At 46.2% G+C, this 16,601-nt stretch overlaps 1 protein-coding gene across 2 annotated transcripts in view; it reads right to left on the reverse strand.

Moving 5' to 3' along the window:
- The window catches only part of SH2D4B (SH2 domain containing 4B), an 83,175-nt gene that overhangs the window by 34,768 nt on the left and 31,806 nt on the right, over positions 1-16,601 (reverse strand). For both annotated transcript variants that reach the window (XM_086381689.1, XM_086381688.1), the window contains exon 4: positions 9,804-9,951. In XM_086381689.1, the coding sequence (XP_086237815.1) occupies positions 9,804-9,951 (148 nt within the window). The remainder of the gene's footprint in view (positions 1-9,803; positions 9,952-16,601) is intronic.

The following is a 16,601-nucleotide window of genomic DNA, read 5'->3' on the forward strand; positions in this document are numbered from 1 at the left end:
AAGCAGACACAAAAGGAAAAGCGTTGTATGATTTCATTTATACTCCACGGATTGCACTTAGAGTAGCTACATTCACAGAGTAGAAAGTGGTGGCCGCCAGGGGCTAGCGGCGGGGTGAAATGAGAGGTTATTGTTTCATGGGCCAGAGTTTCAATGTGGGAAGAAAGCAAATCTCTGGAGGTGGGCAGCAGTGACGGTAGCAAAGCACCATGAATGTGCTCAGTGTCACTGAACTATACCCTTACAAGTAGTTAAAATGGTCAGTCTGAAGCTGTATCAGTTCAGTTCAGTTGCTCAGTTGTGTCTGACTCTTTGCAACCCCATGGACTTCAGCACGCCAGGCCTCCCTGTCCTTCACCAACTCCCAGAGCCTTTTGTCAAACTCATGTCCATTGCGTGGGTGATGCCATCCAACCATTTCATCCTCTGCCGTCCCCTTCTTCTCCCACCTTCAATTTTTCCCAGCATCAGAGTCTTTTCCAATGAATCGGTTCTTCGCATCAGGTGGCCAAAGTATCGGAATTTCAGCTTCAGCAGCAGTCCTTCCAATGAATAATCAGGACTGATCTCCTTTAGGATGGACAGATTGGATCTCCTTGCAGTCCAAGGGACTCTCAAGAGTCTTTTCCAACACCACAGTTCAAAACCACCATGCATTTGCTGGGGTTTTTTTACCTTCTTTTTGGCCTTGCCATGTGGCCTGTAGGATGCAGGATCTTAGTTCCCCAGCAGGGGTCAAACCTGTGCCCCCTCCATTGGGAGCTCGGAGTCTTACCCACTAAACCACCAGGGAAGGCCCCTACCACAATTTAAAATTAAAAAAAAAATAATAAACCATTCTGTAACATTCTGGCTTGGGGAGCACTGGGCTTAGAATGAAGAGGCCAGAGCACAGCAGGTGCTGCCATTAGCTAGAAATGTACCCAGCTGTGTGTGCCCCCAACCACCCCTCAGTTCTCTTACCTGCAGATCAGGGGGAAAGGCCCCTTCCAGCTTTGCCCTCCTATCACAAGGATGTACCCACACCTGCCCGGCCTGGGGCCACCACTCAGAACTGAGACACCACCTTCCAGGACTGCCGGCCTGCAGCCCTCATGCTTAAAAGACACCGAGACCCCCAGTCCTAGGAGTCCAGCCCCACTCTTGTTGGATCTGGGAGTTTCAGCTGCCCCAGGCCGGGAGGGGAGCTGAGCGTTCTGCCTGGCTTTGCTCCTGACTCTCTGTCTAGCCCATGACACGTTTTCATCTCCCTAGGTCTTAGTTTTCCCTCCGTGGAAAATGGAGACCACCCCCTCTTTCATCCCATGTGTGTGTTTACTAAATCATTTAGTCGTGTCCGACTCTTTGCAACCCCATGGACTGTAGCCCGCCAGGCTCCTCTGTCCGTGGGCTTCTCCAGACAGGAATACTGGAGTGGGTTGCCGTGACCTTCTCCAGGGGATCTTCCCAACCCAGGGATCGAACTTCCGGGCTGCTCTGGAATCACGTCCAAGCCTCTGCTCAAGACTCCTGCTCAGTTCTCCCACGCTGAAGAGAAATGGCAGGAGCTGGGTTTCCTCTTGGAAGCATATCTGTGAGCAGTTACACAGCTCCAGAAACGTGGCCAGGCTAGTCAGTGCAAGCGGCAGGATTTTTAACACTTTAAGTAACACATTTGGGCACAAAAAACACATTTATTTAGCACACGTGTACAGTGCCTCCCTTGTGCCAGCTCCACGTTGCACAAGCAGGAGCTGTGCATTGCACAACTCCAGGGGGCACAGTCACCCATGATCACCATCAGTATGTACAGATGTTGTGACAGCTTCCTGGTAGATGCCAGTGCAGCAACTTGAAAAGCGGGCACTTTTTCCTAATTTTTCATGAGGTCACCCTGTCGGCTGGCAGCCTGGCTGCTGCTAGGGGATGTAAAAACAGCAATGAGCAAGACACAGTCCCCATCCTCGGAGAGTTCACTGCCTTGAAGGGGGAACACAACAGCTAATGGTGCATGGAGCTGTGCGGTATGGACAGGGTGCTGGGGAGCCAGAGAGAGCAGAGAAATTCTCTGGAGGGCATCTAAGTTAATGCCTGGTGGACTCAAGGGATTCAAACAAGAGAGGCCAAGGAGGGGCTGTTCTAGCAGAGGAAGCTCAGGAGCAGAGGCCCAGAGGCAAAAGGGAGTTGGAACATTTCTTACAGAATGGCTGGAAGGAAGCTCTTGTGGGGAGGGAGCAAGAGGTAAAGATGCAGAAAGAGATAAGGCCATTTAGGAAACCCAAAAACACTGACTAATCAATTTCAGTACTTTACCAAAGAGTGATGAAAGCCACTGAAAGGCTTTAAGCAGGAAAGCAGGATGCTGTTGGAACTTTTCAAAGACTGACTTAGCTACATTGCTGGGAATGAACTTGACAGGAACAAGCATGAATGTTTGCAAAACAGAAAGCTAGACAAAGAGAAATGGGGTCAAAGTTAAGACATGGTCAGGATGATGAGGAGAAGGGGTGTAGATTCCAAGAATATTGAGGAGGTTGAATCTTTATAACTTGGTAGGTTTGGGGATTAGTAGTGAGCAGAAAAGAGACCAGAATGACAGCCAAGTTTCCGCCTTTGACAGCCAGGTGATGAAGCAGGTGGGGGAAGAGGAGCATTGGGTTTTGAACGAGTGGAGGTAGAGGTGCCTATGGGATTCACGGGGGAAGGTCCAGGGAGCATGAGGTCTTAGAAGATCACCAGTTGCCACTCATTATGAAACCTATTTCTAGAGCACTTAACTACCATTCTCCCTACTTCTGCCCAGACAGAAAAGACTCAGTGCTGAATAGAATTCAGATGAGCCAGTTAGAGCCTGCAGAGAAACCAAATGCTTCAAAGCATTATCAATTTGTAGTAAGCCCTTGGGTGAATAGCATAATGTCTCTGAAAATTAGTGAATAATCCTATATACATGAAAAGGCACCAATAAATATTCAAGTTGTGTATGTGTGTAGATGTGTTTAAATTCGGCTCCATCTTATGCTTCATGGGAACCTTAGGCAACTTGAATTACCTTGGCTCTACTTTATTTCCTCATCTGTAAAATGAGGGCCTCACAGGGTTGCTTTGAGACATCGATGAGAGTGTATATAGACGGGGCTTGGACAATTCCTGGCACGTGGCAAGAGTTCATTAAATATTATTGTCTTTGCTGTGAGATAGGGGGACTGGAATACAACCTTTAGAAAGGGTCCAGTCTCATTAAGGCACAGCGGGGTGGAGGTGGGGAAGTGGTGTAAGATGGGGGGCTGCATAGAGTCAGAAGCCCTTGTCAGGGAAATGGGGAATGTTTCCTGACCCCTAAGAAAGAGAAACATGTGGTCCAGATGTTGGAGGATATACATTCAGGCCTCTGGTAGCCTGGGGAACAGCCATAACCTGGGGAAGAATGGGTTTGTCACCGAGGCAATGAACCCTGATGAGCCTCAGAGAAATCCAGTGAGGTTCACCCACAGCTAAACAAGAAATCTCTGTCTAGGGCTCTCTCTACCTGGACTCAGAGGCTTCTGAGGTCAGCTGTCAATCATCCTTGCTTGGCTTACAATCCTGATGGCTGCCAACAGTGACCCCGTCTGGCCACCAGGGGCAACATCAGGGGTTCCTTAAGACCAGAGTGCTCCCCAGGGATTCTTGAGCAATCAGGAGGAGAGAGAACCCTAGGCAGGACGTGAATCGGGCATGTGGGGGGCTCGGGCTGGCATTATTCTGAGCTGTAAAACCAAAAATATATGGCACCTGGAGTTTGAGGAGCAGTTGCCCAAGGAGCAACTCCACAGTTTTCCATCCCATCAGTGGAGAGAAAAAAATTTTTCTTGCTATTCTTCAGCTGTCCTTCAAACCCCAAATTCTCTGCCCCATCCCATCTCCAGACCATATCCCCTTTCCACAAGCCCCCGGGTTCTACCTGGGTCAAGTGCACAGCAGTTTAGAATCACTGACTTTCTTTCTCTGGCTGCACCGGAGCTTAGTTGCGGCACATGGGGTTATTGATCTTCGTTGCAATACGCAGGATCTTTAGTTGTGGCAATGCAAATTCTAAGTTGCAGCCTGTGGGATTGAGTTCCCTGATCAAACCCAGGCCCCCTGCACTGGAAGCTTAAAGTCTTAGCCATTGAATCCCTGGGGAGTCTCCTAGAATCCCTGTGTTTAAACCCAGACTCCAGAGCACATGCCCTTCTATGAGGGAAGAGAACAGAACCCAGACAACTGGATTCCCTAGTAGACTTGAGCACACGTTTTCTCACTCAGCTCTGACCACAATCCCACAAAGTGTTGACACGAGGATGTAGATTGTGGGTTAGGGGCCACAACTGGGATCATAAAGCTCAAAGAGGAAGGGGAGGGGTTAACTGTAACACTGTCCCAATTTTTATAAGCGATACCATTAGCCAAGTCAGACTGGCTCATCTAAAAATCTCTGGGCAACTAGATGTTACCTAACTCACAGTCCTACAAATTCCTGCTGAGAAACTATTGAGCGAATTTCTGCCTGATATATTCAGAGCTTCTTAGAAGTCAGAGCCTGCTCTGCTGTTTGAACTGAATAACTAACTCTGTATTCAAGTGATACTAAAGGGAACAATTCCCTCTTTTTTTCCTAACTTGGAGAATTTAATTTAGGTGTTTTATCAAAAACTGCTGCTCCCAGTAGATTAATGGCCCACTATAGCGTTCATATTAAGTTAATTGAGTGCAGAATGGCTTTGCTGGATTTGAATGACAGCTTCAGAGTTAAGCTCATCATTCTTTAAGAAAGCATAAAATGAGGGAACTGGAATCATGGGCCTGAATTATCACATCTTTTCTCTGTTTAGGGTCGGTTTTCCCATTTTCAGGTGCCACACAGCCCATTAATTAGCAAACAGGCAGCACTTGCACCAAATGATTTCCACCCTCCATCCCCAGCTAAACACCAGCCCAGCCCGTAACTTTCCATCTCAGGGTGTAGGTACAAAAAAGGAACGCTCCATGAGTGACAGCCCTTCACAGCTTAGAGAGCACCTGGGTTCCTCTCTCTCATTTCACCCTCCCAACAAGCCTCAACTCTCCATGCTCACCCTCATTTTACAAATGAAGAGACTGAGCAACAGAGCAGAATGAGAACTTGCTCGAGGTCATACACTAGGAAGCAGAGCTAGGACAGGGCTCCCAGCCCAGTGCTCCTTCCCCAGAACACTGTGGCTCGTGTGACTTCACTCTGGAACAGGGCTCCCAGCCCAGGGCTCCTTCCCCAGAACACTGTAGCTCATGTGACTTTACTCTGTGATTGTTCACTTTTTTTTTCACTATAAACTTTTGTCCTGCCTTCTTTTTCCACCTATCTCTCCATCCATTCCAAATTTATATGAACAAATTTTTCTTAGGTCTTGCCTAAGGTTTTACCTTTTTAGCCTTATTTCCATCATTACCCAACATGAAGCCCAGGCTGCAGGCACATCAAAACATGTGCTGGCTTCCCTGGTGGTCCAGTGGTTAAGAGTCCATCTGTCAATGCAGGGGACACAGGTTTGATCTCTGGTCTGGGAAGACTGCACATACCACAGAGCAACCAAGCCCAGGTGCCACAGTTACACAGCCTTCACTCTAGATCCCACAAGCCACAACCACTGAGCCCGTGTGCTGCAACTACTGAAGCCTGTGTGTCTAGAGTCCGTGCTCCACAAGAAAAGCCACCGCAGGAAGCCTGAGCACCTCAGCTAAAGCGCAGCCCCCTCTCGCCACAACTAGAGGAAGCCCACGCACAGCCACGAGGCCCAGCGCAGCAATAAATAAGTTTTTTTAAAACCATGTACCGTGTTCCAAGAACACAAGGACCCCACTGTTGCTCAGTGCTGTTCCCTCTGCTGGGACGCCCTTCTCCACCTTCCCCTTTCCTACTCAGCTTTCCCAAACCACTTGCCGTTTCTTCCACCGGGCCTTTCCAAATGTTCAAATATTTTGTAGCAAAATATTACAGGATTCTTGTGCATTTATGTGTATCAAGGATAGTGGCTTGTAACTCTCTTTGCTTATACTGTCTCTGTCTGGCTTTGGTATGAGGATGATGCTGGCCTCCCCTCCTCTTCAATGTTTTGGAATATTTTGAGAAGGATTTGTGTTCATTCTTTTTTAGATGTTCAGTAGAATCCATCAGTGAAGCCATCTGGTCCTGGACTCTTCTATGTTGGCAGATTTTTTTATTACTGATTCAACATTCTTATTAGTAATTGGTCTGTTCAGTTGTACGTTTTTGAAAGTGATTCATTTCTTCTAGGTTATCTCATTTGTTGGACTATAATCGTTCATAGTAGCTTCTTACAATCCTCAGTATTTTCGTGGCAAGTGTTAGGTAGATGCAAATCAAAATCACAATAAGATAGCATTTCATTAGGATGGATATTAAACAAAACACCAAAAACGAGTGCTAACAAGGATGTGAAGACATTGGCACACTTACACATTGCTTGTAGAAATGTAAATGGTATGGTCACTTTGGAAAACAGAATGGCAGTTTCTCAAAGTGTTAAACATAGAGTTATCATAAGACTCAGAAATTCCACTCCTGGATACATATCCAAGAGAATTGAAAATCCATATTCACAAAAACATACACAAATGCTCAGAGCAACATTATCTGTAACAGCCAAAAAATAGAAACAACCCAAATGGCCATCATCTGATAAACAGAAAAACAAATGTGTGGTATAGAACACATTAGAATTTTATTGTCATAAAAAAGAATGAATGACTGATCCATGCTACAACATGAAGATACACTAAATGAAAGAAGTCAGACACAAAAGACCACATAATACATGATTCTATTTATATGAATTGCCTGTAACAGGCAAATCCATAGAGACAGAAATTAGATTAGAAATTAGATTATTTCCAGGGATATAGTGGGAGGGGGTGAGTAACTGCCAGTGGGCACAGAGTTTCCTTCTCTGGGGATGAAAATGTTCTAGGATTGGAGAGTGGTAATGGTGGGGCGACTTTGTGAGTATACTAGAAACCACTGAACTGCATACTTTGAAAGGATGAATTTTATGGTGTGTGAATTTTATCTCAATTTTTTTAAAGTCTGTCTAATGAATGGGGCAGATGGTTGTGAAATGCTGAAGATCAGAATGCTAGCCAGCGGAAGGCACCTCATATCTCTGTTCTCCCTGCTGTGGCCCTAGTCATCTCCAAAGTCAATCATGCCACAGTCTCCTCCTCTCTCTCACTCCCCAAACCAGCCTGAACTATGTCACTCGACTTTACAAGTTTCCTCTGTCCACACATACAAGTCGTGTCTTTTTATTTCCTGTATGTTTTGAAGTTTTGACATCTGGGATCTTGCTGGTCCTTCAAATACTGCCCCTCCAAGATCTAGCCATTTCCTAGAGCTAGCAAAGGACCCAGCTGCAAGTGCACCTTTCAAATGCAAACCAATCAATGCAAAGCCCATACCCCAACCACCTCGTTTATCTGGTTTTTGTACTCCTCAGTCTGTCCATCTGCCCTCATCACCCCAGTGCCGGGTATAGAGAACTAGAGACAGCTCCTATACCCCAGAGCCTGCTGAAATTATTCAAAAACCCACTCCAGTATTCTTGCCTGGAAAATCCCATAGACAGAGAAGCCTGGTCGGCTACAGCCCACAGGGTCGCAAAGTGTCGGACACACTAAACGACGCCACTTCACTTCAGCCAGTCCTGTCTGTTCACCCTGTCCTGCCTTACCTCTGGGGCTTCCCAGGTGGCGCTAGTGGTAAAGAAGCCGCCTGCCAATACAGGAGACTTAAGAGACACCGGTTCAATCCCTGGGTCAGGAAGACCCCCTGGAGGAGGGCACAGCAACCATTCAAGTATTCTTGCCTGGAGAATCCCATGGACAGAGGAGCCCGGTAGGCTATAGTCCATAGGGTCACAGAGTCGAACACGACTGAAGCAACTGAGCTCGCACACACGCATGCCTTACCTTTCCCAATGACTCCATAGTAAAGGCTCTTGCCCACTTTTTCTACTTGTTTCCTCTGCCTTTTGACTCACCCTGGTGCTTCTTGTGTGGCCCTGCATGGCATGCCATGCTCTCCATTTCTAGGAATCTGTGGGCAAAAACTTCTTGCAACAGTCGTTTCCACATCTGCATGCCTATCCATACCTGGTTAAAGCAAGTCTCGCGTACATATTAAAACACCACCTTCAAGCTTAGTTCCACTTCCTCTTTCCCACCTAACTTCTTGCCACCCCCGACACTCTCCAAGATTAAGAGCCACCTATACATCTCTAATGGCTCAGACGGTAAAGAATCTACTTGCAGTGCAGGAGACCTTGGCTTGATCCCTGGGTCAGGAAGATCCCCTGGAGAAGGGAATGGCAACCCACTCCAGTATTCTTGCCTGGAGAATTCCATGGACAGAAGAGCCTGGCAGGCTACAGTCTATAGCATCGCAAAGAGTCAGATATGACCAAGTGATTTTCACTTTTTCACATACATCTCTAACTTCCTAAGCAGACCACATCCCTTCATCATATTCTGGGTCCTCCATCCTGACTACCTTCTCCAGCCTCTTTGTCCCATATCCCCATGCTCCCAGCAGCTTCACTTTATACCTTTTCATCTGGAATGCCACCAGAATAGCCACCATGTGCTCCAACTGAACACGTACCTTTTCCCTCAAAGCCCTTAGCCTGTGTGTCTAGCTCCTGCCTGGCCGGCGAGTTCCCCCAAGATACAGACCATGATCCCTCATCTCTGGATCTCCAGGGCTTAGCACCAGCCAGAAAATTATTGGTAACTCAGTAAATGTAGAGTTTTATTCTTTAGTATAAGAAATCTCCCCAACAGGCAAGTAAGTTCCTTGAGGATGGAGCTCTTACCCTCTGGGTCCTTAGCAGAACCATATACATGGTTGACACAGGTTAAAGGCATCTGGGCTAAGCAGATGAACTGGAATGATGACTGAGCAAATAGACATGTGGGAGGAAAGTGGCTGAGAAAACAGGCCAGTTTCCCAGTCCTCATTAAGAAAGCTTAGGACCTTCGTGGTGTTCCAGGGGCTAAGACTTTGAGCTCCCAATGCAGGAGGCCTGAGTCAGGGAACTAGATCCCATATGCCGCAACTAAGAGTCTGCATGCTGAAAGGAAGATTTAATGACCTAATTAATCACTGCAGACAGAAAGGAAGATCCAGCAGACCTAACTAATCACTGCAGATGGTGACTGCAGCCATGAAATTAAAAGATGCTTACTCCTTGGAAGAAAAGTTATAACCAACCTAGAGAGCATATTAAAAAGCAGAGACATGACTTTGCCAACAAAGGTCCACCTAGTCAAGGCTATGGTTTTTCCAGTGGTCATGTATGGATATGAGAGTTGGACTATAAAGAAAGCTGAGTGCCGAAGAATTGATGCTTTTGAACTGTGGTGTTGGAGAAGACTCTTGAGAGTCCCTTGGACTGCAAGGAGATCCTACCAGTCCATCCTAAAGGAGATCAGGCCTGAGTGTTCATTGGAAGGACTGATGCTGAAGCTGAAACTCCAGTACTTTGGCCACCTGATGTGAAGAGCTGACTCATTTGAAAAGACCCTGATGCTGGGCAAGATTGAGGGCAGGAGGAGAAGGGGACGACAGAGGATGAGATGGTTGGATGGCATCACTGACTCAATGAACATGAGTTTGGGTAAACTCCGGGAGTTGGTGATGGACAAGGGAGGCCAGGCATGCTGCAATCCATGAGTCGCAGAGTTGGACCTGACTGAATGACTGAACTGACCTGAACTGAATTAATTTTTTAAAAAAAGCAAGTGCTACTCACACTGTTCTTCCCACTCACGTTCCTCCTTCTCGCTGGGGTGGCTTTGCAGCTGGGCCTGCTTCAGGGTCCAGTAGAGTTCCTTCGCCCTCTGCTCTTCCTGGAGGCGAATCTGCTCTTCTCCTCGCTTCCTCTCCTCTTCCTCTTTCCTCTAAAAAACATGGAGACAGAATGACATTAGGTGATAGTAACAGGTCACAGGCAGTCAGGGCTAAGATGTCACATGGAAAGGTGGCCAGAGGAGGCCACTCCAGACTCTGTCTCTACACACATGAAGTGGTAACAGTTATATCTGATCAGGCCATTGTAAAGATCAAATGACTTGAAATATGTGAATCAAATATGTGACGCTTTCTGCAATAATAAGAGAACTCTGGGCTACGCTTGGTCATACTTCCATTCTGGGGAAGAGGGAAGTGGGCATGAGGAGGGGAGCCTGGTCTTCTTGGAGGCAAGTTAAGCAGGCTATGATTATTGTTGTTGCTGTTCAGTCACCCAGTCATGTCTAATCCTTTGCAAACCCATGGACTGCAGCACACCTGGCCTCCCTGTCCCTCATGTCTCCCGGAGTTTGCCTAAGTTCATGTTCATTGCATCAGTCATGCCAGCCAGCCATCTCATCCTCTGACACCCTCTTCTCCTTCTGCCCTCAATCTTTCCCAGCATCAGGGACTTTTCCAATGAGTCGTCTGTTTGCATCAACCACCTGGTCATGGCAAAGGGGCTTGCATAACTCAGTGAAGTCATGCCATGCAGGGCCACCTAAGATGGACAGGTCATAGCAGAGAGTTCTGACAAAACTTAACCCACTAGAAGAGGGATTGGCAAACCAGCCCAGTATACTTGCTGTGAGAACCTCATGAATTGTATAAAAGGCCAAAAAGATATGACACCAATAGATGAGTCCTTCAGGTCTGAAGGTGTCCACTATGCTACTGGGGAAGAGTGGAGGATATGATTATATCTTAACCTCATTTCCAAAGAAGATATTTCAAAGAGAAAACAGTTTCGGGGGCCCCAAATCTCCAAATATTGTCCTGCTTTCAAGCTCCAAAAAGGCTGTGTGTATTTTCCTTTACTTTTGTTTAATCAAAGCAACATGAACACACATGTCAATCATGCCAGAGGGCTTGTTATAAAAAAAAAATTAATTCTCTAAACCACTTTACCCAACCTGCTGCTGCTGCTACAGCTAAGTCGCTTCAGTCGTGTCCGACTCTGTGCGACCCCAGAGACGGCAGCCCACCAGGTTCCCCCATCCCTGGGATTCTTCAGGCAAGAACACTGGAGTGGGCTGCCATTTCCTTCTCCAAAGCATGAAAGTGAAAAGTGAAAGTGAAGTCACTCAGGTTGTCTACTTGAAAGTTATACAGTCGTGTCCAAATCCTAGCGACCCCATGGACTGCAGCCTACCAGGCTCCTCCGTCCATGGGATTTTCCAGGCAAGAGTACCCCACTCTTATCTAGTGCCTAGAGGTCACCATTCTCAATTATTTTAGCTTTCCTTTGTGTGGTTATATCCATGTCTGAATAATGCTGCTAATTATTGATTTATTTTTAATATAAATTTATTTATTTTAATTGGAGGTTAATTACTTTACAATATTGTATTGGTTTTGCCATACATCAACATGAATCAGCCACGGGTATACACGTGATCCCCATCCTGAATCCCGCTCCCACCTCCCTCCCTGTACCATCCCTCTGGGTCATCCCAGTGCACCAGCCCCAAGCATCCCGTATCATGCATTGAACCTGGACTGGCGATTCGTTTCATATATGATATTATACATGTTTCAATGCCATTATTGATTTATTGATTCTAGACATTACTACCTTTTTTTTTTGGTACATGAATATTTAGCACTTATATTTCCCACACTGGTGTAAACCCATATTTTTCTTCTCATCACCCTCACAATAGATTTACATCACAATTCATAATTATATCAAAGATTGGTACATAATTAAATATAGTTCACAGGACTTCCCTGGTGGTCCAGTGGTGAAGAATCTGCCTGCCAATACCGGGGACACAGGTTTGATCTCTGGTCCAGGAGGATCCCACATGACCCAGAATGACTGTGCCCACATGACCCAGAATGACTGTGCTCACATGCCACAACTACTGAGCCCACGCTTTAAAGCCTGGGCTCTGCAACAAGAGAAGCCACTGCAATGAGAAGCCTGCACACCAGGACAAAAAGTAGCCCCTACTCACTGCAACTAGAGAAAACCCATGCACAGTTATGAAGGCCCAGTGCAACCATAAATAAATAAATTTTTTTAAAATAAATATAGTTCACTGTAAAGCCATCAGGGGCTCCCCTGGTGGCTCAGGGGTAAAGAATCTGCCTGCCAATGCAGGAGATGCACATTGGATCCCTGAGTTGGGAAGATCCCCTGGAGGAGGAAATGGCAACCCCCTCCAGTGTTCTTGCTTGGGAAAATTCTATGGACAAGAGCAGCCTGGTGGGCTACAGTCCAGAGGGTCACAAAGAGTCAGACACAATTTAGCAACTAAACAACAGCAACATATGTATAGCTAGATCTATATACATATTTTGTATCATATGTATATTATTTATATATCCATATAGAGTCATGTCAAAATATCTATGTTACCTTCGCATGTAACTGCTAGTCTAGCTAAGCATAGAATTTGATTAAAATCATTTTCCTGCAGAACTTAGAGGACTTCACTTCCTTATCTTCTAGCATCCAGTACTGCCACTCGGATTCTCATTCTTCTGCATAAGGCACTATTTTCCTCTTTATCTCTGAATTCTGAAGCTTTTTAATAGATGTGTCTTGGTGTGGAGTTTCTTTCATTGATTACTAGGCACTCAGGGTGCTTTTGATTGGAGTTTCAGGTCCTAGTCTACTACATCTCTGCTTCGGATTTTTCTGATAATTTCTCTCCTCTCATTTTGCTTTTTCCTTCCCAGAACTCCTATGTGTCAACTGCTGGACTTCTTGATTTGACCCTCTAAGTGCCTTATCCTTTCTCTCCTACTTCCTGCCTCTTGCCTTTTTGTTCTACTTCCTGGTTGATTTCACTGACTTTATCCCCCAAACCTTCCACTGAATTTTTTATTTCAGCTAGCACATTTATAATTCCCAAGCCCTCTTTTATTCTTTGCTTGTTCCTTTTTGCTTTGTGGCATTCTGTACTTGTTTCATAAATGCCAGAACTCATCTCTGAGGATTTTAGAGATTTTTCTCCCTCATATTCTGATGTAGATCTATTTCTTCTGGGTTTTTTTGTTTTGTTTTGTTCTTTTCTTTAAAGTTTGTTTTATTTGGTACCTATCATTTGTGTCAGAGGTTTTCTTCTGATGTCTGATGTTCCCTGACTGCTCACAATTCAAAGAGGAAAGCAGGTGTGTTTCTGAGGGACTTCCCTGGTGGTCCAGCGGTTAAGAATCCTCCTTGCAATCCAGGGGACACATGTTTGATTCCTGGTTGGGGAACTAAGATCCCACTTGCCTTGCAGCAACTAAGCCCACACACCACAGCTACTGAGCCCGCACAGCACCACGTGTCGTAACTAAAGACCCAAGGCAGCCAAACTACAAAAAAAAAAAAAAGTATATCTGAAACAGAGACTCGGAGTGTGTATTCGGGGTTTCCTTGGGTTTCACTCTAAGAAGACTGGATGAGGGATCAGCCACTCCACTGAGAACCCTCAGGTGGAAACACCTGGAGGTTCTTTCTCTGCAATTATTTGACATCTTCTGTGTCCACCTGGGTGGTGCCTGACCACCAACATCCCAGGAGTCTGCATAGGAGGCACGCTACAGGTAGGACAGCCTTTAGACTCAAGCAAGCAGGACCCCTAGCCTGAGCCCCATGATTCATGAGAAACCAAAGCTTTGAGGTACCTTTTTGCAAATTGTCCCTGCAAGTTTCCCAGAAATGGTACCCCAGGACAGGCAGGGGCAGATGTAGGTTCAGGTAAGATGCCCCAAACCCAGACCAGGTCCCATTCAGCCCTTCAGGGTACTCTCTGACCCTCTCCTCCATGCAAAGGGTTAACCAAGTGCTCTACGGAGCTCCAGGATTCATAACTATGGAGTCACTCCCAGGTCCAGTGGCCAAGCCCTGGTTCCAGAAGGGTAGCCCAGTGAGCAGATGAATGTTCCTGGCCAACAGAATATTTTTATAATAGGATCACCTGAGATTGGGCCACCAGAATAGAGTTAATAGGCTGAGTCTATGTAGCTCAAATTATTAACTTGCTATAGACAAAAACACCACCAAAAAAACAATGTGACCAGTTCTGGATACCCTACAGGCAACCCTGACTGTAGGTCCCACGGTTCAGAGTTCAAACCTGTGCTTGTTCCCCCGGATTCCTACCCGCCCCCATCTGTTCTCCCCACTTGTCCTGATACGCTGAGCCCCAGTGTTGTCCCTTCCACTCCCGGTCAGAGGGAGGGATGAAGCAGCCTGAAGAGACAGGTGCGTGCAGGGAACTGAGGGTCCAGCCGCTCCGTGCAGAAACGTGCCCCCAGTCCCTCATTCGCAGCGCCATCCTTCACTGAACCCGCTGTCCCCAAGTCTCGAGCCTGTGGGGCCTCTGGGCTGAGCTGATTCAGGACCACCAGCCCCTTCCTGCAGGTGCCCGCTAACCTCCCATCACTCTCCCTCTGTCTTCCAGAAACCAAATTTCTTTGGGCATTATTTTCATCTGTTCTTCCCCTCCTCTCATTTTCTGTTTCTGTGGCTTATAATTTTTTCAGTCCGCTGATAGTTTAATGGATCAAGAAGAAAAAACAAAGAAGACGGGAACTGAGTTTTGAGCCCCTCGTTTAAAAAACAAACAAACAAACAAACAAGGATTTTGTCGCTTCTGAAATGACACAGATTGAGAATTTTTCTCCAATTCAACAATCACGTTTTTAAATTCTAAAAAAAGACAAATTCCTAATGACCCACTCTCTAGGAGTTAGTAATTAAGGGATAAAGATGTTAAGGGGCTTCTCCAGTCATTCACCAAATCCTTACTGAGCACCTACGAGACTCTGCCTGCTCCAGGCACTGGGGACATAGCTGTGAAAAAGGCACTTAGCCTCACTCTCTCAGAGCTTGCCTTCCAATGACAGAAAAACACTCATCTGGTAAAATAAAAAATATATCAGAGTATCAGAAGTACTATATATCATACTATGTAATATATCATATTACATATAATATTTATATAATACACTATACAATATATCATATTATATAATAAAGTATACAGAGAATTAAAACAGGGTAAGTGATAGAGTCTAGACAGCTACTTTAGACAGTGTGACCAGAAATCCTCTGAGAAGGGGCTGCTCTGAGACCTAAATAATACGAAGGCTGATGAGTGAATCTCAGGGAGAAGAAACTTCTAGAGAGAGGGAACCACAGGCTCAATGGCCCCAGCATTGGAAATGGGTTTGGCATGTCTGAGTAGGGAATTATCCACTACAGCTGGAAGGAAAACAAGTCAAAATTCTATCTTTAATGAGTCTGAGATGCCATCTGACATCCAAGAGACCCGCTGTGGGTAGGGGGATGCACAAACCTGGGGCTTAAGGGGCCCAGGGACTTAAGCTCAGGCTGCAGAGGCTGAGTGAGAGGCCTTCTGCACGGGGGTGATGTTTCTCAGCCACGGACTTGATGTTGTCAATTAGAGAAAGAACGTAGATCAGAGAAAACACCCAGAATGCCTTGGGGGCAGTGAGCCATTTATAAGTTGAGAGAAAGAGTTGGAGCCAGAAAGTGAGACTGAGAAGGCAGACCAAGGGGTAAGATAAAAACCCAGAGGGGGCTACGTCTGCAGGAGAAGCTGAGAAGAAAAGGGGGGTGGTGAGCTGAGCTGCAGGCTACTGAGACACCACAAGAGATGACAGAGAAGCACCAAGGGACCGCAGAACGTGGTCTCAGGACCACGAGATGTGAGATCTTGTCAACAGCAGCCCTGGTGGAGCGAATGGGCAGCCATCCAGGCAGCATGGGGGAGAGAGAGGAAGTGATCACAGACAACTCCTTTCAAGACATTTCCTTCTAAAAATGAGCAGAGACAGGAAGCAGCAGCCAGAGGGGGCTGTGGGGTTAAGCTAGAAAAGGGAGGGTGAGTTGGTTGTTCTTTAAGATGCAAAATACTAGAGCAGAGAGTTATTGTCGGATGCAAAACTGGAACCAAAGTCTGTCTGCCTCCAAAACAGAAAAAATCGAATTTTACCCCAAAGTTGTATTTCACTTTCATCAGTCACTAGCATCTCAGCAGCATAAAAACGAAGCGTCACACTGGCATGGCACATCACAGTTTACAAAGTGGGTTTCCCATTCTTCTCCCAGGAATCCTTAATCGGATTGTGATCACCACATTGCTCAATACACTGCGCACTAACCAAGAGAGCTTCCACCAGGGACTATAGATCTATCGTCCACTCACAGAAGTCTTCCAAACAGGAGTGATCGCAGGGAAATTACAGACAGTTGAGGCATGTCAGAGCCAGAGGGCTTTCAACCCCCCAGTCTTACTTCCTTGTGAGGATACTAGTTTTCCCGGCTGCCATAACAAAGCACCATAGACTGGGGAAGGTAGGCTTAAACAACAGATATTTATTGTCTCACAGTTCTGGAGGCCAGAAGTTCAAGACCAAAGTGTCAGCAGGGTTGATTTCTTTCTGAGCCCTCTCTTCTTGGCTTATAAGCAGCACATGGTCTTTCCTCTGTGTTCACCCATGTCTCTGTCCAAATTTCCTCTTCTTTTAAGGGTAACAAACATATTGATTTAGCTTGGACTGTAGCCTGGCAGGC

Source organism: Bos grunniens, chromosome 28 (assembly GCF_055505025.1).
Source record: "Bos grunniens cultivar Pamir isolate PY7600 chromosome 28, Bosgru_T2T1.0, whole genome shotgun sequence".
NCBI lineage: Eukaryota > Metazoa > Chordata > Mammalia > Artiodactyla > Bovidae > Bos > Bos grunniens.